At 41.3% G+C, this 25,489-nt stretch overlaps 1 protein-coding gene across 3 annotated transcripts in view; it reads left to right on the top strand.

The window, feature by feature from the left end:
* LOC109431126 (protein unc-13 homolog B) overlaps positions 1-25,489 on the top strand; it is a 313,958-nt gene that overhangs the window by 55,204 nt on the left and 233,265 nt on the right. For all 3 annotated transcript variants that reach the window (XM_062843720.1, XM_062843716.1, XM_062843711.1), the window contains exons 2-3: positions 5,835-6,547; positions 7,974-9,692. In XM_062843720.1, the coding sequence (XP_062699704.1) occupies positions 5,837-6,547; positions 7,974-9,692 (2,430 nt within the window). In that variant the 5' untranslated portion in view covers positions 5,835-5,836. The remainder of the gene's footprint in view (positions 1-5,834; positions 6,548-7,973; positions 9,693-25,489) is intronic.

Here is a 25,489-nt window from a genome sequence, read left to right as displayed (position 1 = left end):
TTTCAAAGTACATATATTTGTAGAGGGTTCTCCAGTTCTTGTAGGTTTCTCAAAGATTCCTTGAAAAATATCTTTTTTTATTTCGTTATTGGTTCTCTAAATTATTCTTCCAAGAATTCTCTTCTTAAACTGCATGAGTTTTTATTTTTCGATAAATCCTTCAGAAGTACCTCCAGCAGTTCTTCCAAGGATTCCTTCAGAAAATCCTCCAGGGAATCTTTAGAAACTCAAGGAATTCTTAAAAAATCCACAAGTACCTTTGTCTGCAAAGTCTGCATTTTTTTAAAAAGATTTCTTTAGAAATTCCTCCACTGATTTTCCAGGAATCACTGCAGAAATTTCTCAAGGATTCTTGCATTGATAGAGTTACTCCAGAAGTCTATCAAGATTTTTTTTCATCTTTTCTAAAAAAAAACATGAAGGAGTTTCTGCAGGAATCACTGAACGAATTTCTCAAAAAATCTTGGAGATCCCTGTGAAGAGTTTCCGAACAAATTTCTTTAGGATTTGTGAATAATTTACTTGAAGAATTTCAAAATTTTTATTTTTTCAAGTATACTCCATGATGGAACTTCTAAATTTTGAAATCTTGATGAAATCTCTGGAGATAAATATATCTTCACATACGAATTTCTAAAGAAATCTAAGCAGAAAATTCTGAAAGAAATCTAACTCTTAAGTAAAGTAAAGTTAGTGGTAATTAAAAAGAAAATCTGGTTAAGTACTGTGCCTTTGAATTCCACTAAGAATTTGCATCCTTTGGCAGATACGTACAGTGTATCAAACAATTGTCCGTACAGCAAATTTGTTGTCAAAATAATTTTTCATTCAAACAACATTCAAATAACATTTTTATGCGTCAATCAAAAACTCTGAAATTTTGACCAATCATGAATCATATATTAGAGCTCCATTAGTAAAATTTTGAGCGAGATCGAATAAGTTTTCTGAAGGTTATAGAACTTTTAGTAGAACTTATAAGATTTTTGAACACATTTTTAAAAAATAATATCTCAATGTGTACTCGATGAATTTTTTTTCATTTTTTTTGTGTTACATCTTAAGCCTAAAGCTTTCATTTGCAGCCATGTTTGGGTTTTTATATTCACTACAAAAAATATGAAAAATGTGCGTATGTAGTTGATGATATTTTAAAATTTACCATATTTTGCACATATAATCTGCCAAACGTTTTCCACCAATAAAAGTGCATTAACTGAACGAAAAATACATAGGACCTACTCTTCATATGTAGTTTAGTAGGTCCTGTATAAACATATATCATTAAAAGAGTTTAAAAAAGTTGAAAACACTTGGCACTTTTATTGATCAAAATATGATAAATTTCTAAATGACACTCTGAACATACACGAATTTTTCATATTTTTTGTAGTGAATATAAAATCTTAAACGAAGCTGCATATGAAAGCCTTAGGTATAAGCTGTAACACGAAAAATATTGAAAAAGTTTCATCAAGTACATATTGAGATATAATGTTTTAAAAATGTATTCAAAAATTTTATAAGTTTTACTAAAAGTTCTATAACTTTCAGAAAACTTATTCGATCTTGCCCAAAATTTTACCAATGGAGCTTTAATATATGGGTTATAATTGGTTAAAATTTCAGCGTTTTTGATTGACGTATAAAAAAGTTATAATCATTTAAATGAAAAATTATTTTGACAAAAAATTGCTGTACGGACAATTGTTTGATACACTGTATTTCGACCTCAACTGTAAGGTCGTCTTCTGTATCTCGTACTTGACTCGACTTCAGTCAAGTCCAGTCGAGTCAAGTGCGAGACACTGAAGACGACGATGCAAATTCTTAGTGGAATTGAAAGGAACAGTACTTAACCCGAATTTCTTTTTTTACATCATAGAAGAAGTACCTGGAGAAACATTTCGGGAAATCCTTGGTGGAACGCATTACAAAACATTTGCAAAGATCACAGAAATAAATTCTTTAGGTATTTCTTGAAGAATTTTCGTAGAAATTCTTTGGAAATATTCCTGAATGAATTTCTCAAAGAATCCGTGGAGATATCAATGGAGTTATCCGTCGACAAAAATTTTTCGATGACTTCTTAAACAAATCTCCAGAAGAGTGTGTAAAGTTTTTCTTGCTGGAGTTTTAGAAGGAACCCATAGAAATCTATTCAAAAGAATTCCTGGAGAAATTAATCAAGGAATATCTTAAGAATGCCTTCTAGAAATTTCTCAAGGAATCTCTGCAAGAATTTCTTTAAAAAAAACCCTTCCCATTACCGGTGTTCCATACACTAGACGCCTCTCCGCCTTTTACCGAAAATAGAAAAAAAACCCCTCCCATGCCTCCTTCTCTGTTCTTCAACAGGCTAAGATGGGCAAAATTGCTAGGGCGTGATATTCACACCCAAAGAACCTGAGGTCAATTCGCGTTCGAAATTCTTTTCTTTTCATCTGCAAGGTAACGTTGAGAATGTTCAAATATTTTCATCGCATATGAAGTGTTCCTTTTGCTACATTCGATGCATCATATTTTTACAGGTTGTATTCGTACTCTGTAGTTTCCAAAAGCTCTATCGATTTTTTATCTTCAACACAATTTTATAGTTGTTTGAAAATGTGTGTACTGGCTATTTCTTCTCAGGTTCGATTCGATATTATTATTAAAAAAAAAAACTGTCATTATTTTCAATTTTTAACGAAAACATTATTCATAAGTTTTCTCATTATTTTCATTCAACATATAAGAATGAAAAGCATAAAGAAAACCAGGTCGTTTGCTTAGCAAAGTTTCCAACTTTTATTTCATTTTTCATGTACTGAAGCTTAAATTTTCCTTACATCTAAATATTTCACTGAAAATTCGCGACTCTTGCAAATTGTCAAGCAAACAACAATACACATAAAAAAGAATCAGCAAAGATATAGTTTATTCGACTTTTCCTTATACTAACATAATCTTCGAAAACTTGCAAAAAACTTCATTTTGGGCGAAGGTTAAAAAGTTTTATTTATTTTATTTTACTTATTTGACTATGTCTTCAACAGTAGCTGTACAGACTGAGTAATTATCCTATTATCTAATACCAGCTTTAAACCTATTTCTACTTATTACAAAATCAAACGATTCAACAGTGTTCAACAATTTAAAACATTTCTCTAAAGGATTGTGCTGACCAAAGATTAAGATTTCATTACAAGATTAAGATTTCAACGTGATAAAAACATAAAAAAAACGCCCTTAACGTATGCTTATTACATACATATCTAGGACGTTTAATGTTTCGTAATATTTGTTTTATTAAATTCAATTCCAGAGAAAAATTTCCTGTAATGAAATGATTGAAAATTGAGGTCAAATGTGAAAAATATAGATAATTTAATGGGTTTGTACTCTCAATATTTTTTTTACTTTATTCTCCATCTTGCATGAATGTATGAGGAATAAAAATATGTGGAGGAAAAATCTGTATCAAGATCATAAAATCTGTATTTTTTCTGTACTCTGTATCCTGTCTGTATCAACCTCTAAAAATCTGTATAATACAGAAAAATCTGTATATCTGGCATCTCTGCTCCTGAGACCCATTTAGATGCCAAGGCTCCCTTCAATGCCCCGGAAAAGCATCTGGATCATTCTAAGACCCTCTGAAACTCGCTTAGAACTCTGAAAACTTCTTATATAGGGCATCCATAAAGTACGACACGTTTAGAGGGGACTCTCGAATGTATGACAAACGACATACGAAGGGGAGAGAGAGGTTGAAAGTTCCCATTTTTCGCATGACGTACCTAATGGATCCTACTCTCTGAAACGGTTCTGAAAACCCCCCTCTGAGACTCCTTGGAACGCCGTTTAAACTATCTAAACATCGCTTGAATCAACCTGAAAACCCCTAAAATGCTTCTAATTACACTTCTGAAACCTTGCCTTCAATGAAGACCCTTAGACCACTGATGCAAGTTCCATGCAAACCCTTTGAAACCATCTGAAATCCTCCTGGAATAATTTAGAAATCTTCTTAATTCCCTCTAAAGACCCTCTACTTCGTCAAGTAATTCCTCCCTTCCTTGCATCCTTTAATCCTTTTTCGGTGCCGATCACATACCTACCTATAGCTACCGTCATTATAGCGTTTTTACATGTACAATACTGACCTAAACAAAACCTAATAGTATATCCCGAGCAGGAATGAATAACTGCCACATAACTGGAGCATACCAAAGTCAGGTATCATACCAAGACAAGGAATTGGTCGGTTATCCAGGTATTGGAAATAACTTATTTTGGTATTTTGTAGGTATTGATGGAATACCTCAACGAGTTATTGGTTTGGTGTTGAGGACTGCTTGAGGTATTATTCAATTATGGAAAAATCGCTATTTGTATGGAAAAATTGCCGATTATTATTTAGGTATTGCCATTACTCATGTCATTACTCACGCGTTATGCATAGAATACACACCAGTTATTATTTTTCAATTGCCTGTTTTCCATGACAAAAACGCTTTTTTCAATGCTTTTAAAGCAGGGTTGAAAAAATAACATTCAATTGAATGAAATTGTGCTGAACTGAATGCATTAGGCATTCATTTTCAGCCCCGCTGTGAGACACTTGAAAGTGAATACAGAAAAACTCAACTACTTTGTGGCCGTAATGACTCCACCATCATCAACACACGCTCTGCGCTGATGGATGCTTCATGTCAACAACGGCCACATGACATGCGACTGGCCCATAAGCAAGCGTGGTGAATTTTCTCTTTTGAGTGCCAATGACAGAGAAAATGTTGTTATTGAACCTCGCCGTCGCCACGATGTGAGCGAAGAGAGAATTTTTATTCTCTTCTCACCCGCCTCCGTGAAGGAAAGAGGCTTCAACGTCAGAAGCGGTGTGGTGAAAAGACAAAAACAAAAACTCACGTTCGTTGCATGCATTCATTTTTTTGCAACCCTGTTTTAAAGTCCATGTTATCAGGTTGTATTACGGAAAGCTGTTTAACATCTTTTTCGGGACAATATTTGCCTAAAAAGTACGTCGTTTTAATGTATTTCGAAATGGTTCAAATTAAGATTACAATTTGACTAGTTAAAAGTTTGATTTCTTACCCTAATAAAAACACCATCTCCATACAACTTTATTACAAACATGAACATTTCAACTGATTAAGTCAAAACTAGGTCAACGTTTTCAACATAAAACAAATTTATTTCACATTTAAACTAAGGCTCATAAATTGCGGTCATATGTTTAGGCAGCATCGTTTGCGGCACCTAGTGAGCCAATTCTAAAGTATATGGTCCACCATGTATGAATGGATCCTGCTGGCCTAAGTGGAAGGAAATAATTCCTCCAAATCCAGGATTTCTTACAAAAAGTATTCGGCTGTATCGTTCAATCTTAATATAAACACTTGTTCGTTTCGATTTGTGTCTTGATTCCCACACATAGTGGGAAGCCGCCTATTTATGCAAATCTATTTATAAATAACACTCAACGTCTTCCGTTTCCAATACATATGCACATAATCCCGAAGATCTGCTGAGTTGAAATCCTTTCGCCATCATCATCATCGCCTGGATCGGGACAATCGCACGCAAGCTGTATCCTTTTTCACCTCGTCCCACTCTCGAAACGAATCCTAGAAGGAGCAAATCCGGAGGTAGCAAGTCAAACAAGCACCGGGGCTTGTTTTCCCTACTACCCTGGACCCACAGTCACAGGAGCGGAATGGAATGACAGCAATCTCCTCTATTTTTAGTTTCAATCCGTTGATTCGATGTCGATTGCCATTATCGGGCTCACTGATGCCTATATCCCATGTATTTTTTTTTTCTTCCAGCTATGGAACATCCCATGTACCAGAACAAAACATACACGACTGATGGATTTACTCATGGATGCTACTGGAACTCAAGCGGCAAATTCGAATTCTACAACACAGATAATCTGATCCATCAAAACTTTCAAACGAAGATGAACCATCATCACTTTACGACGTCGTCGTCGTCGTCGCCGTCGAACCGGGCCTCCAGTGGTGTCCCACCGCCGTTCAGTGGCAGCAGTGGTGGCGGCGGCGGTGGGGTTGGGGGCAGTGGCGCAACAGGCCACTACGGTGGGGGTGGCGGTGGCGGCGGCGGCGATTCATCGTACTACTCGACGGCGACGGCTGGACATTATCCGATGGACGATGGCGCCGCCTACAATAGCTCTTACAACTCTTACCAGCCGTACCAATCGAACACGACGACGACCGGCTCGGATGGGGCCATCCGAGCCGGACGAAAACTCCCGAACGTGGGCCCAACCAAGACGACACCAACGATGACGGCGGCGGCTTCCAGTACAGCGATGGCATCGGCGACCCGCAACGGGAAACGACAACTGCCCACGTTGCAAGGGCGGAGTAGTTCGTCGCTTGCCGATCCGGATTATAGTTTGGCGAGGCAGTCGCCCGTGGCTAGGAAGTTGCCGGTGCCGCAGCGGACGGTCAAGGCGGGAGTCGGGGGACAGCCGCCGTTGATCGATAACTTCAACATCGATCTGTCAGTGAAGGTAAGTTGATAAGATACATTGGCAACTATGAAAAGCTTCATCAAGTTTTGTAAATTACTTTACAAAACGATTCGCATCAAATAAGAATCGAACTTTTTTTCGATCTCGTGTCCCGGAGTTTCTCCTAATATCTCAGTGAAACTTCTGCGGATTTCCATTGCAATACCCAGCAAAATTCCTTGCCCTGGAAGGCCCAGCGGACTTCCTCCGGATACTCTGGCGGACTGCCTCTGGATGGTGCAGCGGACTTCCCCTAGAAGATTCAGCGGGATTCCCCTTGAAGATTCAGCGGGCATCCTCTGGAGAATCCAGTAGACTTGCCCTAGAAGATTTAGTGGGAATTCCCTGGAGAGTCCAGCGGGCTTCCCCTGGAGAGTCCAGCGGGCTTTCCCTGGAGAGTCCAGCGGGCTTCCCCTGGAGAGTCCAGCGGGTTTCCTCTGGAGAGTCCAGCGGGCTTCCTCTGGAGAGTCCAGCGGGCTTCCTCTGGAGAGTCCAGCGGGCTTCCTCTGGAGAGTCCAGCGGGCTTCCTCTGGAGAGTCCAGCGGGCTTCCTCTGGAGAGTCCAGCGGGCTTCCTCTGGAGAGTCCAGCGGGCTTCCTCCGGAGAGTCCAGCGGGCTTCCTCCGGAGAGTCCAGCGGGCTTCCTCCGGAGAGTCCAGCGGGCTTCCTCCGGAGAGTCCAGCGGGCTTCCTCCGGAGAGTCCAGCGGGCTTCCTCCGGAGAGTCCAGCGGGCTTCCTCCGGAGAGTCCAGCGGGCTTCCTCCGGAGAGTCCAGCGGGCTTCCTCCGGAGAGTCCAGCGGGCTTCCTCCGGAGAGTCCAGCGGGCTTCCTCCGGAGAGTCCAGCGGGCTTCCTCCGGAGAGTCCAGCGGGCTTCCTCCGGAGAGTCCAGCGGGCTTCCTCCGGAGAGTCCAGCGGGCTTCCTCCGGAGAGTCCAGCGGGCTTCCTCCGGAGAGTCCAGCGGGCTTCCTCCGGAGAGTCCAGCGGGCTTCCTCCGGAGAGTCCAGCGGGCTTCCTCTGGAGAGTCCAGCGGGCTTCCTCTGGAGAGTCCAGCGGGCTTCTTCTGGAGAGTCCAGCGGGCTTCTTCTGGAGAGTCCAGCGGGCTTCCTCTGGAGAGTCCAGCGGGCTTCCTCTGGAAGGTCCAGCGGGCTTTTTCTGGAGAGTCCAGCGGGCTTCCTCTGGAGAGTCCAGCGGGCTTCTTCTGGAGAGTCCAGCGGGCTTCTTCTGGAGAGTCCAGCGGGCTTCCTCTGGAGAGTCCAGCGGGCTTCCTCTGGAAGGTCCAGCGGGCTTTTTCTGGAGAGTCCAGCGGGCTTCCTTTGGAAGGTCGAAGGTTTTCCTTGATATTGTAAAACTAGACGAAAGCTTTTCATGTTGTTGTTGCCAGTGACAACCCCTTAGAAACCATAATAACCACCCTTTTTATCATTTTAGGCCCGCAAAAGTATATCCGGACCGATCGACGAGGACAGCCTGAAGCGACTGGGCAACTCGATCAACTACTTCTGTGATATGTCCCAGAACAAGGAAAACTTCATGAACAGTTCGTCGTTCTACGTGGACAATGACGACATGGACGAGTACTGCTACAGCGATTTCATGGTCACGTCCCAGATAACGGTTTCAAGCCGTAAGATCAAAAAGCTGCCCAAAATGCCAGTCGTATCTCAGCAGAACCAATATCCACGAACTTCACAGTCCATGGCTGACTTCAACGGCGGTTACCGAAACTCAAACATGCAGCAAACAACTTACAATCCGCTGTACAGCGATTCGGATTACTACAATGACGATAACGCTCTACCATACAATGACAACGTGCCGGCGTTGACCTATAATGACGTACCGGCAATCACCAGCGGCAATCGAAGTACCTACTCGACAGCCGGTGGCCCCTCGAGCATGACCAATCACTATTCGTCCTACAACGATCATGACTCCATCATGATGAACGGAGAGGACCGAGGCACAAAGGCAAAGAAAATGTTGCCAACAATCAGCCAACAATCAAACAAAAATCAAGCACTAGGTTATCCGTACAATAAGACAACATATCCAACGACAACGGCTACTACGAGCAGTTACCGTGACGACAGTCAATACAACGGCTACAAAGATAGCTACGACAATCACGGCGTCGTTGAAAACCGGCACGAAGCCGTCACCAAGGCCAACTTGATGAACGATCGCGTAAGCACGTTGAAAGGCCGAAGCAGCCGGAGCACCACGCCCGTATCGAGCAGCTCCAGCAGCAAAAACGATCCCTACGCGAAGCAACTACCCAACACCACATCCAGCTCGTCCTCCTACATGGACAGCTACCAAGGCTACGATGCCATGAACTACGTAGCGACGACATCATCCGCGGCCAACCAAAGTGTAACCAATCAGTATTCCAGTTCCACCGCCCCGAAACAGTTGCCAAAGCCAATCCAAACGGCTACCTCGAGCGCCAACAAAGCCAGCAACAGCAACTACCTGGCCAGTCCGGAAAAGAAGCCTCCCCTGCTCCGGCGCTCCCCGGAGTTGTCCGATCCGTACGACGATCACCTGGACCCGTACGATATGAGCGGCGGTTCGCAAGCGTATTCGTCCGCGCAGGTCCCCGCGACCAAGTCCAGCCAGCTGGAACCGAACAGCTCATACTCGAACGACCGGCGTGTCAGTCCGTACGGAGATGTCCATCGCAACGACCCGATGGGCTACGACAGCGCGGATCCTTACGATGTCCATCAGGACGATCCGGATGCGTACGGGATGGGATCCGTGGTCGATGACCAGCTGCTGGACGATGGTCCAATGCCCTCGAGTTCGTCCTCGTCAGTCCTCCAACCGGCCACCAAGAAGCCGGGCAAGGAAGGCCAACAGAAGAAGCAGCTGCACTTCTTCGACGAACGGGAGGAGTGCTTCGACGAGGAGTTGGAACAGCTGGAGCAGTCGGCGAATGAGAAACAGCAGCAACAGCAACAACAGCAGCAGCATCAGTTGAGTCCGATGATCGAAGGACAACCGGAGAAGGCCGAGCAGCCGATACTGACCGGAGTGGAAGCAGTGGCGGCGGACATCGGTAAAGATATCACACAGCAGCAGGGAAAGCGGGAGAACTTCAACGCCCGGGACAAGTGGCTGTGGGCATACGATCAGATCATAAACGTGAGTACCACTTCTAGATGTCTTAGTAAACTATGTTAAGATTTGAGGTTTATTTGTCGATTATGATAATGATCATTCTTAGGATATATTATTAAGAAAAATTTCGAGCTTGGAATATGAGAACATTGTGCTAAATGCTGACTATAAAGGGTATAGTTCATCCTTAGTTTGGTATTTTATTCATCATGGTCTACCGGTGTACGGTGCAACTGATACTAATAGCTCCCTCAATAGTATGTGTTCTTTTCTTTCGAGATATTGGATAAGACCTACCCATATTGGTAATGAGCGAATTTTCTCGAATAGTGTTTTGCTTCATAGAATGCTGAAGTTAAATTATTATGATACTAACTGATACCTGAACCAGCAGCTGTCACAAATCTCTCACTACAACTAATGAACCTCAGTTGTAGAAATTCCATGATAACTCTTTAAGCCGGAGGGATCATATATGATCCCAGCAGAAAAAAAGGCTGTACTAAATCGCTCCGTCTTTGGCAAAGTTATTGCAAATCAACTCTTCTATTAGGGAACAATATGAGTGATTGGGTTTGAGACAAGGTTTGAGACTTGAATGACATCCTAGAACATCTGCTTATGAATGTGGTTTACATTTATTGCAAACTGAAATTTGTTCCTTTAAATCTACAGCACTAGTAATTCAACTAATAATAGCATTGCATAATCTGATAGAAAACCGTGCATCTCTTGGACACTCAAATGCCATACAGAGATATTATGAGGATGTCTCAGGTCATCTAAACTATCAGATCCATACTCGTAACAGTAGCCATATCCGTTATACGGAGTAATATTGCATAATCAACTTTGGTTTTACTAAACTTACTTGATAATCAATAGATATTTGTATAAACATTTGAAACATTCAGGGTCGTCCAAACTGTCCTGGAATAAAGTCTTTGACATCTACAGTAACGGCTGTAATTTTCGCTATGAACTGTAACTTCACATACTCAGCTATACTCGTAACAGTAGTCATATCTGCTATATAGCGTGAAGTGGCGTAATCAGCTATGGCTGCTGAACCTACTTGAAAACTACCAGACACTACTTTATATTTTTGGGACATTCAGAGTCATCCAAACTGTCTTGGAGTTTGGTCCTTGATATCTACTGTTGCAGCAGATATTTTCGAAGTGAATTGCTACATACCATGACCAACTATAATCTCTGACATGCTTGGAAATGCAAGAACTATTCTAAAATATTATGTTTTTTTAAAGACCCGCAAGTCTACACATTCTTGGGTTTGTAGATTCAATGCCCATTACTCTATACTATATCAACAGAATGAGCTCCAGTATTTGCCGCATTGTGTGATGCAAATATTGATATATATTATGGCCTATTAGTTCATAATGCATGAACATCTTCCTAACATTCCTATAGTCGCGATAATTCCTGTAAGAGTTTCATAATGTCTCTTGCGCTTCCAGAAGATTCAATCAACAGTAATAATATTCAATTTTTCATATTAAAATAGCAACAAAATGCTATTGGTTGTAGATCTCATGTTAAAAATTTCAGGAAAGTTTAGATAATACTGAATATTTCCAAAGTGTCTCATAGTCTCTGTTGATGAAGTAGGGGGAACAGGGGGAACAAAGTAAAAGGTGGATCGTAGCAGGCTGTGCGCACGAGCGGCTGCGTTTTCATAACTGCCATGCGTTTTCTTAGCGTCGTGTTGTTTTGAATCAGGCCGACCGAATTGAAAAACGGCTGGTAGTGCTAAACCTTCCGCAAATTGGGGGCTTGGTGGTCTAGTGGCTACCGCTTCTGCTTCATATGCAGTAGGTCTTGGGTTCAATCCCTAGCCCGTCCCTTTACTCCTATTTCATATCTTTCTATCTACTTTCTCTACACTCTCCTCTCTAAATATACTACTCATGTATACTCACACGTACAAGGCCGTCGCAAGAACAGAAACGGGTTGGAAAATCCGTTTCCCTTCCTTTCAACTTTCCTAGCACAGTGTCAATCTATCATATAACGTCTACGAGTTATACAATTCAGCGAACTGTGCCGCATTATCCTCAGAGTAATAACTACACTAATCAATCACCTTACGCCTGGTGTCCAGGTCCACGCATCAATGTGTGAACCCATTGCCAACATCCCACCAACGCACCGACATCCGCATAAATTTGTGCAGACGCAGAGGTATATTCTGTCTGATGTGGATACAAACGATTGCAATCATCACTACCTTCGCCTTCCCCACATTGATCTGCAACCTGACACGGCAGGCGCCATTGTCGCCTAAAAATAGAAGTTCACCAACACTCACACAATCAAGCTCAAGCTCAAGCTCATTCTGGTAGTGCTAAGCCTTTCGCAAATGTATCCTCGAAAAGTGCTTGTAAATTAATCTTTTGTTTTCAACATAGGCGCTGTCCATAAATTACGTAGCAGTTTTTCGGCCATCTCAGACTTCCCTCCCCCCTCATAGACTTATGTTCATACAAAATTTTCGAAATTTGTATGAAGCGTAGACTTTGGCCCGAACCCCATACCTTTCTTTGGTGTTCAACAAATCTTCGCAAGGACGTGGCCAGGGCAGTTTTCAACTGTTGGAAGCGTCAATCTTGTCTTAGAGTCAGTCAGCCCCTAATCCCTGTGCTGTGGATGGGAAGGAAGCAATTCTAATAGCATCGATCTGGGAGTGTAACGCTTACGAATATGTGCGACTTGTTTTTAGTTTTGAATACAAACTTTAGATGCACGAATCTGACAATCGAAACATCGAACCAAGCTGCACTTGTTTATCCTGACTTTGCTTACTTGCAAAAAGAAGCAGCTTTTACAAATCGAGTGCATTTGTTTACGAATTTTTAATATTGGTGCTCTTGAATGCTAATGTTAGTATCTTATACTGCCCATATTCGCATAATCAATGTAAGCGCCACTGTACTTCACAACATACTTTTGGATTTTTAACAATGAATAAATATAAAATTCAAGATTTTTTCCGCATTGACATCTAACTAAGGGTTAGATCTTGAGATCTTTTGAATAAAACTGGTCACAAATATGCACACACGTTAGATATTAGCTTTTGTATGGTGGCATCGCCAATGGTGGTTACATCGACTATGCGAATATGGGCAGTATAGCCTCTGTTGATATTTCATGAGGTCCAATAAGCCTTGTTGATCGTGTAACACAACTCTATATAATCGAACATACACACTTAATTTAGAATACTGTGTTCGCTAAATTTTTGACGAAAATAGAACAGCTGAATGTATACAGCTATACCCAAGTAACAATTTTGATTTTATCGAATTTTTTTAGCGATTCAAAAACCCTAACCATAAAACCATTGATGCCGACTTGAAAATACTCTCGAGCTCCTTTATGCCTCCAAAAGTCCACGATCTGGCTAGTTGGCCCAGCCTTATTATGATCTACAGGACTTCGTATGCAAACCGGCTTAGGATTTCAGGTTGTATCATAGTTTTATAAACCTTCTAAATACAACCATATTCTGACTTGTCAAATATTTGTTTTGATTATTTTTCACTATCAATGTTCGATCGTCAGAATAAATTATGCTTGGTTATTTATCCAGCCATCAATTGGAAAGATGCCGGTTTGTTTTCCCATTTTAATACGTGTCAGGAGACATGCAACGGGAAATTTGTGGTGAATGTGACTGTGATAATGACAAAAAATAAGTGCGCCACACAAACTGTGAATTAATAGGAAGTTAAATGCATTTAATATACTCGGTGGAATTGGGCGTGAAAAAGGTTTTTTCAACATAGCGGAGTTTCAAAAACATTATGTAATTTTTCTGAAAATAATATGACGGAAACGTGTTGAATCGTTAAGTTTGATCTTAAGCGCTGTACGTGAAATCATAAAATTGAGTAATGATTTTCTGTATTTACATAAATTATCCCGGGTAGGCGACATATTTTTCTGATAAAACTCTGCGCTCCTGATGATTTCTCCAATAGGGCTAACCCTCCTAGACTGGTCATAACTGAGTTTATGATAGAACTAACGGTCTTATCACAGCATTTCATACGGCCACGAAATCTTTTGTTGGTTCTAAGCGTTGCCTCACAGTTTTGTTTATTCGTTTACAAAAAGAAATATCTCCGACAACAACCGCAAACGCAAGTTTTATTGAAATGGCATATAATTAGTGATAAAACCAATTCATGACCACTTGAAAGTCTTAAAATGACGATGTTTATAGTAGAAGTTATATGATAGTTTTATGGAATGCCAAAGGTGCAAAGTAAAAAACTACCACATAAAACTAATATAGAACAACTAGCTTTTTCACATGCTCGTATAAAACCAGGATAAAACATGAATAAATCTTCAAGGCATGCTGATTGTTACTTGGGTAATGCATTGTTTACCTTTTGCACCCGGTTTTGACAGTTGGTGTACTGAGCCTCAGTAAAATCGATTACCGAAGCTACCGAAATAGTTCTGCTGTTCTATTTTCGACAAAAAAGTGCTGAACAGGCAATTCAGGATAGAGTGTGTGAGACTCTTGCCGTTGTAGTGTCGCTATATCAAACTTAATATTGGAACATTATTGTTTGTTGAACTTGAAGAATCATTGGACCCGGAAGATTACAAATACCTAGTAGTAGTAGTTTTTATGATGTACAACGCTACAATAACACATCAGACTTCATAATGTAAACTCATTGACAGCTTGGATAACCAAGCACATGCCAAAAAAAGGATCTTCCTCTAGTTTTTATAATTTTCCAGCAGTAAATGATTATAAATACAATATCTACAATAGCACTAGAAAACAATTTAAAGGGTTAAACTAGGATTAAACCCAAGTAACCAGTAGTTTAGATGAACGGTAACTTTAAGCGCGAAGCTACTTCTTCAAGCAACACGTATGTTATGTAAGAGTCAGGGTACTAATCATTTCGGTTGTATAAAAGTTACTGTGACTTACTTCCAACATTGTGTTAGACGTAACTCACTGTGACTTTTATACATACCTAGAAAAAACACACGTAATTTTAGATGTCCTGAAGCTGGCATATACGAGCGTCCTCAAAGACACAAATTTAGGGGTCACAATATGTAAATTTACGTCTTCGAGGACACCCCAAAAGGAAACTTGTTTGTTCTTAGCGTCTAGCAATCGCTAGAACCTAGGCGATAGATTAAACATATCAAAGTAAAATATTGAACTGGATTCGAACACTGGTCCGCTGATAGAGAGGCACGGACTATACCTCTCGACTGTGTCACCGAGCTGAGAGTTATACGATAAAAATAAAACTGTTTCTACGTACCTGCTCGGACAGGTTTGTTGACATTTTGTGCAACCAACTCAAACTTACAGGATAGATGTAAAATTGAGTCATATTTGCCATTCAGTCATGAAATGTTTACGTACGTTGATGGTTTACGTCTAGTGCAAATTTCAGAATTTTTAAGTGTGTACAATTAAACACACGTTACCGTAATAACTTTTATGCGACATGAGCGTTGCTTGGATTGTTCAAGGTTGCTTGTAGCCTTCTAAGCAGCTTCATCTTTGACGCTAATCTCCAACGGTCAAAAGCTGTCCTGGTGTGAGGGATGACAAAGGATGATTAGTTGGACACCTAAGAATGGTATACGTCCTCTCGTGCCCAGATGTCAAGGGGAATGGGGCGTTGGTCTAGAAGGGTGAAATCCAAAGGGTATGTTTGGTTAAAGTTTGGGCACAAACATTTCAAAATTAAATGCAGGAACAAACTCAACAAGTTATACGAATTCCAGTATTTTTAAGACGGAATTGTTGACTTTTTTGCGCCCCCGTACATCCAGAAGTGACATTGTCTTAAATCGCTCAAAAAATCAAAAAGCAAGACGAATTCGGTGCCCCGATAGGAATAAATTAAGCTTTGGTAATAGCAAATTATCTGATTCAACATTACGTGATCCATTAAAACTTTCAAGCAAGAGAAATATGTTGAACACCGAAGATCACTTTGCAATCACTTTTCGAGGTAAATTTGTCGCATGGCATATACACCACAAACCGATTAGAAACAACGCGTGACAGATGGTGTTGAAAACGCAGCTGCTCACGCGCACAGCCTGCTACGAACCTTGAACGAACCAGTGATACACCTTCAGCTGCGTTATACCTGCACTGTGATTTATCAACTGAGACTCTCTTGAAGCTCGGGTACCTTTGACCATCCGTCTGGTGCTTGCTGTTTGCGAATTTCCAGAAACAAATTAAACACTTGGGAGAGTTTGCGCAGCCTTGCGCCTTATGATTTTCCCCTCCACATCGCCCACAAACTTTGCTTCTATCAGGGCCTTTAAGGCCGGACGGGACGGTGGTTGAATCGTCCGCCATTGCTCTGTTGCTAGTAAGATGCAAATCTCAACTTCTACTTCATATTATTGACTAGAAATTTGATCGTTCATTTGCTCACTTGTGGTGCACAATCGACTAAAGTTTCAGCCACGTCAGTGCAGTGGAAATTGATATTTGCTTCTTCAAAATCGCGAGGCAAATTGTTAGAAAGAGAGGGAAGATAGGAAAAATTACACGTCGTCCCGTGCGGCCTTAAAGTCCCACACCCACTACTTGTGCTTCCGTTGGCTCGTGTATGGTCAGTTGACATACCGTCCAGCCCACCTTGAGCTTGACGTATTCCCTTCATTTCACACAAACAATACGTCTAAGAGGCCGTTCATAATACACATAGACTTTTAAGGTAAAGGGGAACTCAGGCCAAAGTTAATCCTCCATACAAATTTTCAAATTTTTGAATGGACAAAAGTCTACGAAGAAGGGTCTGAGATGGCCAAACTTTGGTCTACGTGGTTTATGAACAGCCCCTAACACTGCGTACGTCATCTCTAAGATGCTCGAACTTGGTATCGCTCCTCATCACCTTCTAGACTTCCGAGTACTTGGACTCTTGCATCTTGATGACGAGCGCGTCGTCTTCCTAGCGTTTGGCACATGCCGTCTTACCTTTCCTTGGCGTGGTGTCCCTGCGCTCCTGTTCCTCCTTCCTTTTCCTTCCTCTTCTTCTTCCTATGGACTAAGATCCAGCCCTTACATGTGCGTGGTGGCTAAGGACCACCAGAATTGCCAGAATTACTGTCTTTCACTCTCAGTGTTCAAAACCTTCTGGCCTTGCGAACGCCGCCTTGTAATTTCTCATGCCTTGCCCGCTTCTGCGATTTCGTGTCGTAAACAATCACGTCTAATGTACCCTTCGGGCTATCCGAGAATACGAAGGCCTTCGTCTGAGTAAACTTCGGCACCTTCAGCTTCACAGGCTATGCTGCTGCCGCAGTTGTCATAATTTTATCATGGCCCTGCTTGGCCGCTATCATTGACATACGAAGTCTCGTCAGGGCCTGCTTGGGTTTTTACTGATCAACTTCGGGGACGCAAAGTCAATGATGGAGTCGAGCTGCTGTGAGTGCAGTCACCTACATTGCAGTTCACCCATTTCTATTCTTATTGATGATCCTCACGACCACCAACCACGCTCCGTCCATGGTCCAAGCTATCGGGGGAAGAAATCTGAGAACGGAAATTTTTTTTTTTCAATTTCTCATCGTAATAGGCTGTTTTACCTCACGCAAATCTGACAGGAAAAGGCCTACTCTCCCACACCAAATTATCAGTGCTGTAATGGTTCATTACAGCACTGATTTGCGTTGCGTAATGAACCATTACAGCACTGTTTTCAGTTTTGATCAACTTCTTGATGCTTTCTGGACGCAGGTTTGAAAAATTGTGACAACTGCACAGTATAACCTGCTATGATCAGACTTTCTTAAACATGGCTATGAACATCAGTGTGCAGTTTGATGAAAAAGTTTTGTTAACCCTTCCGTTACCAACCCCCCCTAACGAGAGTGCGAAAAAATACTCTTTTCGTTATAACTTTTTTGTTTTTCAATATTTTTCGACCAAATTTTGACACAACAAGCGGATATCCTTCTAATTTAAGAATTTGCTAGGGATTGTTGGAATGGCCACCTGGTTCCGGAGTTACTCCGGAATCAAAATGGGTCATTCGATTTGGATATTTGGGAAAAAGTAAATTTTCGATATGAGAGCCGCTCAGCTTTCAGACCTAAGTACTCTGGAATGATAGAAAAACTTCTCTAGAAGTCCATCCCGGTCACTACGTGCCTTGGAACTCGGTTTACGGATGTTCCGGGGAACCGGTTCCGGGGTCAATTTTTGAATAGGATTCAATACCATCATGCGACACCTCAAACTTCGTGGTTTTTCAAGGTGCATCATTCTGTGCTGTTTTGGTGTTGTCTGAAATACTGTTGGCCATTTTGGAACCGGTATTCGGATTTCCCGGGAATCGATTCCGGTGGTTCCGGGGACCAATTTTCAAAAATAAACAAACACCATCATGCGACATATCAAACTTCATGATTTTGAAAATTATGGCATTTTATCATAATGATTGGCCACTTCGTTATGGAATCGGTACACAAATTTTCCGGAATCCAGTTCCGAGACCATGTTTTGAAAATGGTTCAATACCGTCATGCGGCATCTCAAACATCGTGACTTTCAAAATACATCATTCTAGGCTAATATTGCGTTATCTGAAATACTGTTGGCCATTTTAGAACCGGTATTCGGATTTCCCGGAAATCGGTTCCGGTGGTTCCGGGGTCAATTTTTTGAAGATGAACAAACGCAATCATGCGACCACGAGCGAAACCATCGATTGCTATCCGTATATTTATGCTTTGAACCAGAAACTGCCACTGTTTGGGTATTCATTTTGAGAATGCATCCAGGAATGCCTTCCGGATATTCCTCATGGAATTCCGCATCCTCTCCAAAGAATACCTTCCGGAATTCATCCAGGAGATTCCTCCTGAAGGATGTTCTTCCAGTTTATTCAATTCAGCGAGATTACCAAAAACTTATTCCGAGGATCCTCTAGGAGTTTCCTCCAAAAAGTGTCACAGGAATTCCTTTAAGGGATTCCTCCAGGAGTTTCTGATGGAGATTTGATTCCGGGGATTCATCCAAGAATTCCTTTTAGACATGCTTCCTGGATACTGTGAGGGTTCCTCCAGAAATTACAGAGAATTTTCCAAAAAATCGTTTCGGGTGATTCCACGTAAAATACTTCCGAACGCTCTTGCACAAGTTATCTCCGCAAAGCCCGGAGGTTCCTCCAAAAGTTTCTTCCGAAAATTCAAATGGGTATCACCTAAAGAATATCTCCATAATTCCACCACAAATTGCTTTAGGAGCTCCTCCGTGAATTCCTCCGAAAGTTCCTCCAAGAATTTCTCCAAGAAGTTCCTCCGAGACTTCCTTCGGGAAAATTTCCAAGGATTCCTCCAGGAGCTCTCCCAGGAATTTTCTCAAAATATTGCGCCAGGAGTTCTTTTGCACATTCTTCCTCTAGTTCCTTGGGAATTCCTGGAGGAATTTCCTGGAGGAATTCCTGGAGGAATTTCCTGGAGGAATTCCTGGAGGAATTTCCGGAAGAATTCTTGGATGAATTTCCGGAGGAATTCCTGGAGGAATTTCCAGAGGAATTCCTGGAGGAAATTCCGGAGGAATTCCTGGAGGAAATTCCGGAGGAATTCCTGGAGGAATTTCCGGAGGAATTCCTGGAGGAATTTCCGGAGGAATTCCTGGAGGAATTTCCGGAGGAATTCCTGGAGGAATTTCCGGAGGAATTCCTGGAGGAATTTCCGGAGGAATTCCTGGAGGAATTTCCGGAGGAATTCCTGGAGGAATTTCCGGAGGAATTCCTGGAGGAATTTCCGGAGGAATTCCTGGAGGAATTTCCGGAGGAATTCCTGGAGGAATTTCCGGAGGAATTCCTGGAGGAATTTCCGGAGGAATTCCTGGAGGAATTTCCGGAGGAATTCCTGGAGGAATTTCCGGAGAAATTCCTGGAGGAATTTCCGGAGGAATTCCTGGAGGAATTTCCGGAGGAATTCCTGGAGGAATTTCCGGAGGAATTCCTGGAGGAATTTCCGGAGGAATTCCTGGAGGATTTTCCGGAGGAATTCCTGGAGGAATTCCTGGAGGAATTTCCGGAGGAATTCCTGGAGGAATTTCCGGAGGAATTCCTGGAGGAATTTCCGGAGGAATTCCTGGAGGAATTTCCGGAGGAATTCCTGGAGTAATTTCCGGAGGAATTCCTGGAGGAATTTCCGGAGGAATTTACATTTTAGAACCGGCAAACAGTATTTCAGATAACACTATATTAGCCCAGAATGATGTATTTTGAAAGTCACGATGTTTGAGATGCCGCATGACGGTATTGTACCATTTTCAAAACTTGGCCCCGGAACTGGATTCCGGAAAATCTGTATACCGATTCCATAACGGCTAAATGTATCCTAAGTGGCCAATCATTATGATAAAATGCCATAATTTTCAAAATCATGAAGTTTGATATGTCGCATGATGGTGTTTGTTTATTTTTGAAAATTGGTCCCCGGAACCACCAGAATCGACTCCCGGGAATTCCGAATACCGGTTCCAAAATGGCCAACAGTATTTCAGACAACACCAAAACAGCACAGAATTATGCATCTTGCAAAACCACGAAGTTTGAGGTGTCGCATGATGGTATTGAATCCTATTCAAAAATTGACCTCGGAACCGGTTCCCCGGAACATCCGTTAAACGGGTTCCAAGGTACGTAGTGACCGGGATAGACTTCTAGACAAGTTTTTCTATGATTCCAGTGTACTTAGGCCTGAATACTGAACGGCTCTCATATCGAAAATTTACTTTTTCCAAAATGGCCAAATCGAATGACCCATTTTCATTCCGGAATAACTCCGGAACCAGGTTGCCATTCCAACAATCCCTAGCAAATTCTTAAATCAGAAGGATATCCGCTTATTGTGTCAAAATTTGGTCGAAAAATATTGAAAAACAAAAAAGTTATAACGAAAAAAGTATTTTCTCGCACTCTCGGTAGGGGGGGTTGGTAACGGAAGGGTTAAAAACTATCCTCAAGTGGTAATTAATGAAATTGCAAAAAACGATGTACGCATCTCGGTGCAGAACTCGATTTTCACAGCACTCGTCGTACTTATCCAACTCGGCAAGCCTCGTTGGATAAATGAACAACTCGTGCTGTAAAAATCTTCATTCTGCACCTTGTTGCGTAAACTACTAATCACGCCCCGCAATAATGCGTTCATCTATTACGTAAAGGAGTTTTCTCGATTTTTCAACACCCGCTCTCCACCTTGTTAGGTTTTTTTTTAAGAGAACCTACATATTTTTATGTCGCGTAAGATTTATCGGATCGACCCACCGCCCACAAATTTTTACGTAATTGGTGGACTGCCCCTTTACACTCTTTTGGATGTGAAAAATCTATATTTTTGGTTTACAATGTCACTAGTAAACCAAGCCAGATTTTAGTACAAGAATTATTGCAAGTCTTGCGGTTTTGTGGATACACGGACTGATTTTGTGAATATGTACCTGGGGCTTCAACAGGGTCCGGGAGGTTTTTGGAGTTCAGGGGATCTCATGGGATTCCACGGTTTTTTAATTTCTTTATATTCAAGAATTTAACCTAACCACGGAGGTTCCAGAAGGTCTCAGAAGCGTCTGATAGGGTTCCAGAGGGGTTCAAATCTGTTTCAGACGCACTTCAGGGGCGTTTTACGAGGAGTTTAGGGTTCCCCAGGGACGATTCAGTGAGTTTCATAGAATTCCAGGGACATTGCAGGAGGTTTCAGGGTCGTTTCAGGGGCTCTCAGGGGGTTCCTCGGAGGTTCCAGGTGGTGTCAGGAGCTAGAATTTTGAGGCGGTCGAAGATGGTTCAAGGGGATCGGTCTTGTTGATTTCCTTCCCAGCTCATAGAAAATCAGTTCTTTTTCAATTTTGAGGGTTCTAGGGCGTTTCAGTAGGTCTCGTGGGCCTCCAGGGAGATTCAGTGGGTATCAGGGGCGATTCAGGTCACCACTTTGATCCATCTTAAGCCCTCTAAGATAGCCCTGGAGTACCCCAAAGTACCAAATACTCTGGAATTTTCTTCTTATAGGCTCCCCTAGAACCTCAGAAAACTCCCTCTGGCTCCATCTCAAATTCCCAGGAGCGAAACCCGTTCTCGAGTATTAAATTTTTCCCATAACTAAATATATGCACAAATAGTTATTTATGCAACAAGTTGCAAAACGATGGTTGTTTTGCAGCAGCGAGGATGAATGCTAAAAAAATCGTGTTTTGCAACGAGTTGCATGCAATTTTTCTTTTGTCCTTACGAAAAATGAGGTTTGAATAGGAATATTTCTTGGTAACATATTTCTGCAGAATCAGGTACAACTGAGTATCATGGAGGTTAATCAACCTCGTTTCAGTTTATTCTACTATTAATAACACATACGAAAATGAATGAAAAATGTATGTTGGCAGAAGTGCCGAAAAGTTCTGCTTTTCAGCACAAGTGTCGAAAAGTAGTACTTTTTGGCACTTTTGTTTCAATGAAAAAAGTAGGTCTCAGTGAAATGATGACGTTTTCACAATGTAATGTCTAAAACTTCTTTTTTTTTAATGCCCTGTTTTCATTTCATTCATCTCCGGCCCATAGCATGAAAAGGGTGTTGTTATTTGTGAATGGCAATTGGCTAAGAAAATTTTTAATAAATAACTAAAGGGTGTCCACGATGAAATTGAAACACAGAAAATATTGCATAACTTTTGATTGCGTTCGCCAAAATAGCTTATTTTTTGACCATGAATGGTATATTATGTGTAGCTAATACCATAAAATTTTCATTAAAATCGGTTGAGTATTGGCGCAGATATCGTTGATATCATAAAATAAGATTTTTGGAAAATTTAGGCGCCCAATTAAAAAAAATGCTTAGGCTATAACTTTTTAGTTACCTCATCAAAACGTTTGAAAATTTCACTCGATATTCTTAACATAGTATCAATTAAGTGGTAAAAATTTGATCGAAATCGGTTCAGTACTTTTTCTAGTAAATATCCAAAGCTTAAATCGCTTCAAGGTAAATTTTAGGTACTTTTTGACCATTTTTAGTTTCGCGTGCACTATTTGAATGTAGAACTGGTAACACTGTCTCGATTTTTATAAAACTTTGGCAGTGTAAAATTGTTGTGTTAAACTGTTTACAGTGAAAATTTCAGCCATTTTTGTTGAGCACTTTCAAAGTAAGAGCAGTTTGAATTTTACTATACCAAAAACCACATCTGCTTATTGTGACATAGTGCGACATATATGGCTATAACTTTTTAACGGTATTATCAAATTGAATGAAATTTTGACCAATTACTTCTACATACATACTTTACGTACATAAAAATTTTCATTGAAATCGGTTCAGTATTTTTGGCGCCAGAGTTGAAACGGCAAAAAAGTGATATTCTCCAAAATGTTTGTTTGCACAAGATTCAATTCCCTTATTTCAATGATATCTCCGCCAATACTCTACCGATTTTAATGAAAATTTTATGGTATTAGCTACACATATATACTATTCATGGTCAAACAATTAGCTCTTTTGGCGAACGCAATCAAAAGTTATACAATATTTTCTGTGTTTCAATTTCATCGTGGACACTCTTTATAAAAAATGTTGATAACTCGATAACTATGGAAGGGCCCCTAAAGCCACAGCTATTGAGGCGTGGGTACTCAACATGACTATGCTTGTATAATGAGTTCGATTCCCGGTTGCTCCATGAACTTTTCATAAAGGACGTAGCTTGACTTCCTCGAACATAGTGTAATTTCGTACAGGGTGCGGCAGGAAAAAATGCGAAAAGTTCAAGGCACTATTACACGCTAAATGTGGGATATATATGACTATTTTTTCATGACAGTGTATCAGTCAATGTCTATATTCTAGAACTGAAAAATAAAAATGAACACATTTGATGTTTAACATGTGATAATGTAGGCCTAATAAACGGATATTAATAAACTGCGCGCCCAATGGTCATTAAACAAAATGACTATCACAGTAACAAAATTAGCTCAAATTCGATGAACAACCAGACCACACTGATCCAGAGCCATGTAATTTCCAATACCAGATGAAATAAGTACATATATTTGATGATATTGTAGAGAAAATCAAAAATTTTGTTTTATCAGATGCGAAATTTAGCGACCTGTGCGATTTTCTGCGGTTTGAAAATTCTGGTTGTCTTCATCTTCAGGCGCCGCCCTGTAAAGGTTAGTGACCAAAATGGGAATTTTTTTAATTAACTTTTCAGAAAACTAGCCTATTATAGATCATGGAACGTTGAAACATAGATTGGTTAATGTCAAATGGACGAAAATGAGGTTTGAAGTTGAAAAACACTTTCGCATTTTTTCCTGCCGCATACTGTACATGCAACATGGTTATTTGCAGAGGAAGCTCTCATACCTCTCATACCTGTGGAAGTGCTCTTAGAATATTAGGCTGAGAAGCAGGCTTTGCTTCAGTAAGGACGTCACGAAGAAGAAAAAGAAAGTGTTTTTAGAACACTTCCGGCGAAGCTAGAAGAAGATGGGACTGTCACAGCTTTGCGTAAAGACAGTTAACTTAATCCTATTGATTTTCCGCACGGTCAGCAATCAAAGTAGGCCATTCAATCCGGAATAAGAAACTAGAAGATACCTAATATGAAATTTATACAACGACGTAAACGACACCAGTAGGTAAAGTCGTTTCACCTCATAAATTTGCAGTTTTCCGAAGAATTCCGTCCGAACCCATCAATCGGAAGATGGCACTAGGCTGGCACATGAAGCGAAGCCAGGCCCAATTCCTCTGAAGTTTCGATCATCACGATTCCATAATTGAGTTTCTCCTCCATTTATCCCACTTCCTCGATATCCAAGGAGTTGCTGCCGCAGCCATTATTCCGACCGGGGTCAATTCTGTTTACATTTGCGATGGAACGGACGACGACGAAGACGTTGATGAGAGAACGTCTTCTTGGAAACCGTCTTCACCAAACGCTTTGTGATTAACGGTTTCCTTTTCTTCTGTGCGTCTCTGTCTCTATCGGTTTTGTGCCCATTATACGGGGGCATCATCATCATCATTCTGAGACAGCCAGCGACGAACATTTCGGATGGAGATAAATGTGACCGAAAGCGATAGGGAAACAGCTGGAAAATTGTGCTCCTTGTTAAGGAGATGCTCAAGAGATGGTAATTGAGGTACACACAACAATCGCGGCCCACACTACTCCCAGAACGAAGCGGACGAAGAAGAATGGCCCAATTTTCCCACCCTAACGCGCGCGCGGAAAGGTGGTTGGAATGCTAAGACGAGGGGTGGGAGGCCTACTAGGATTCAGCATTCTCTTGCGATTACTCTTCATTTTTTGTTCGCTTTTTAAATTGCACACGCAGCATCATTTGAGGAGGCTGCAATGGCGACCACCTTCTCCATCACCAACGCAAAAGCAGATACTCAGAAGTCCATTTGATAAACGGAAAGACACTCCAGGGAATTGAGATTGAGGTGAGCTGGTGGTGTTGGTGGAGGTGACTCAGTCTCTCGATGGCGATGGCGTAGTACCCTTAAAGTGCGCTTCCGAAAGGAACAACATCCAAAAGATTCTTCTCGTTAAAAGTTTTATTTTAGTCTGTCTGCCCTGCTCAAGTTTCGTCTGAGAGGCCATCTTTTATTTCGCTTCAAGCACAATTTGACCCGGCCTACTTAGGTGGTACCGTACTGTGGAGGTATGTTGATTAGACGGGTGAAATATTTTTTTCATAAAACAAATCGGAATTGAATCGTTTCAGTTGCTTTCAATATCATCTACC

The sequence above is a fragment of the Aedes albopictus genome, chromosome 1, assembly GCF_035046485.1.
Source record: "Aedes albopictus strain Foshan chromosome 1, AalbF5, whole genome shotgun sequence".
Lineage (NCBI taxonomy): Eukaryota > Metazoa > Arthropoda > Insecta > Diptera > Culicidae > Aedes > Aedes albopictus.
The sequence above is the reverse complement of the archived record's forward strand: the minus strand, read 5'-3'. Positions and strand labels throughout refer to the sequence as shown.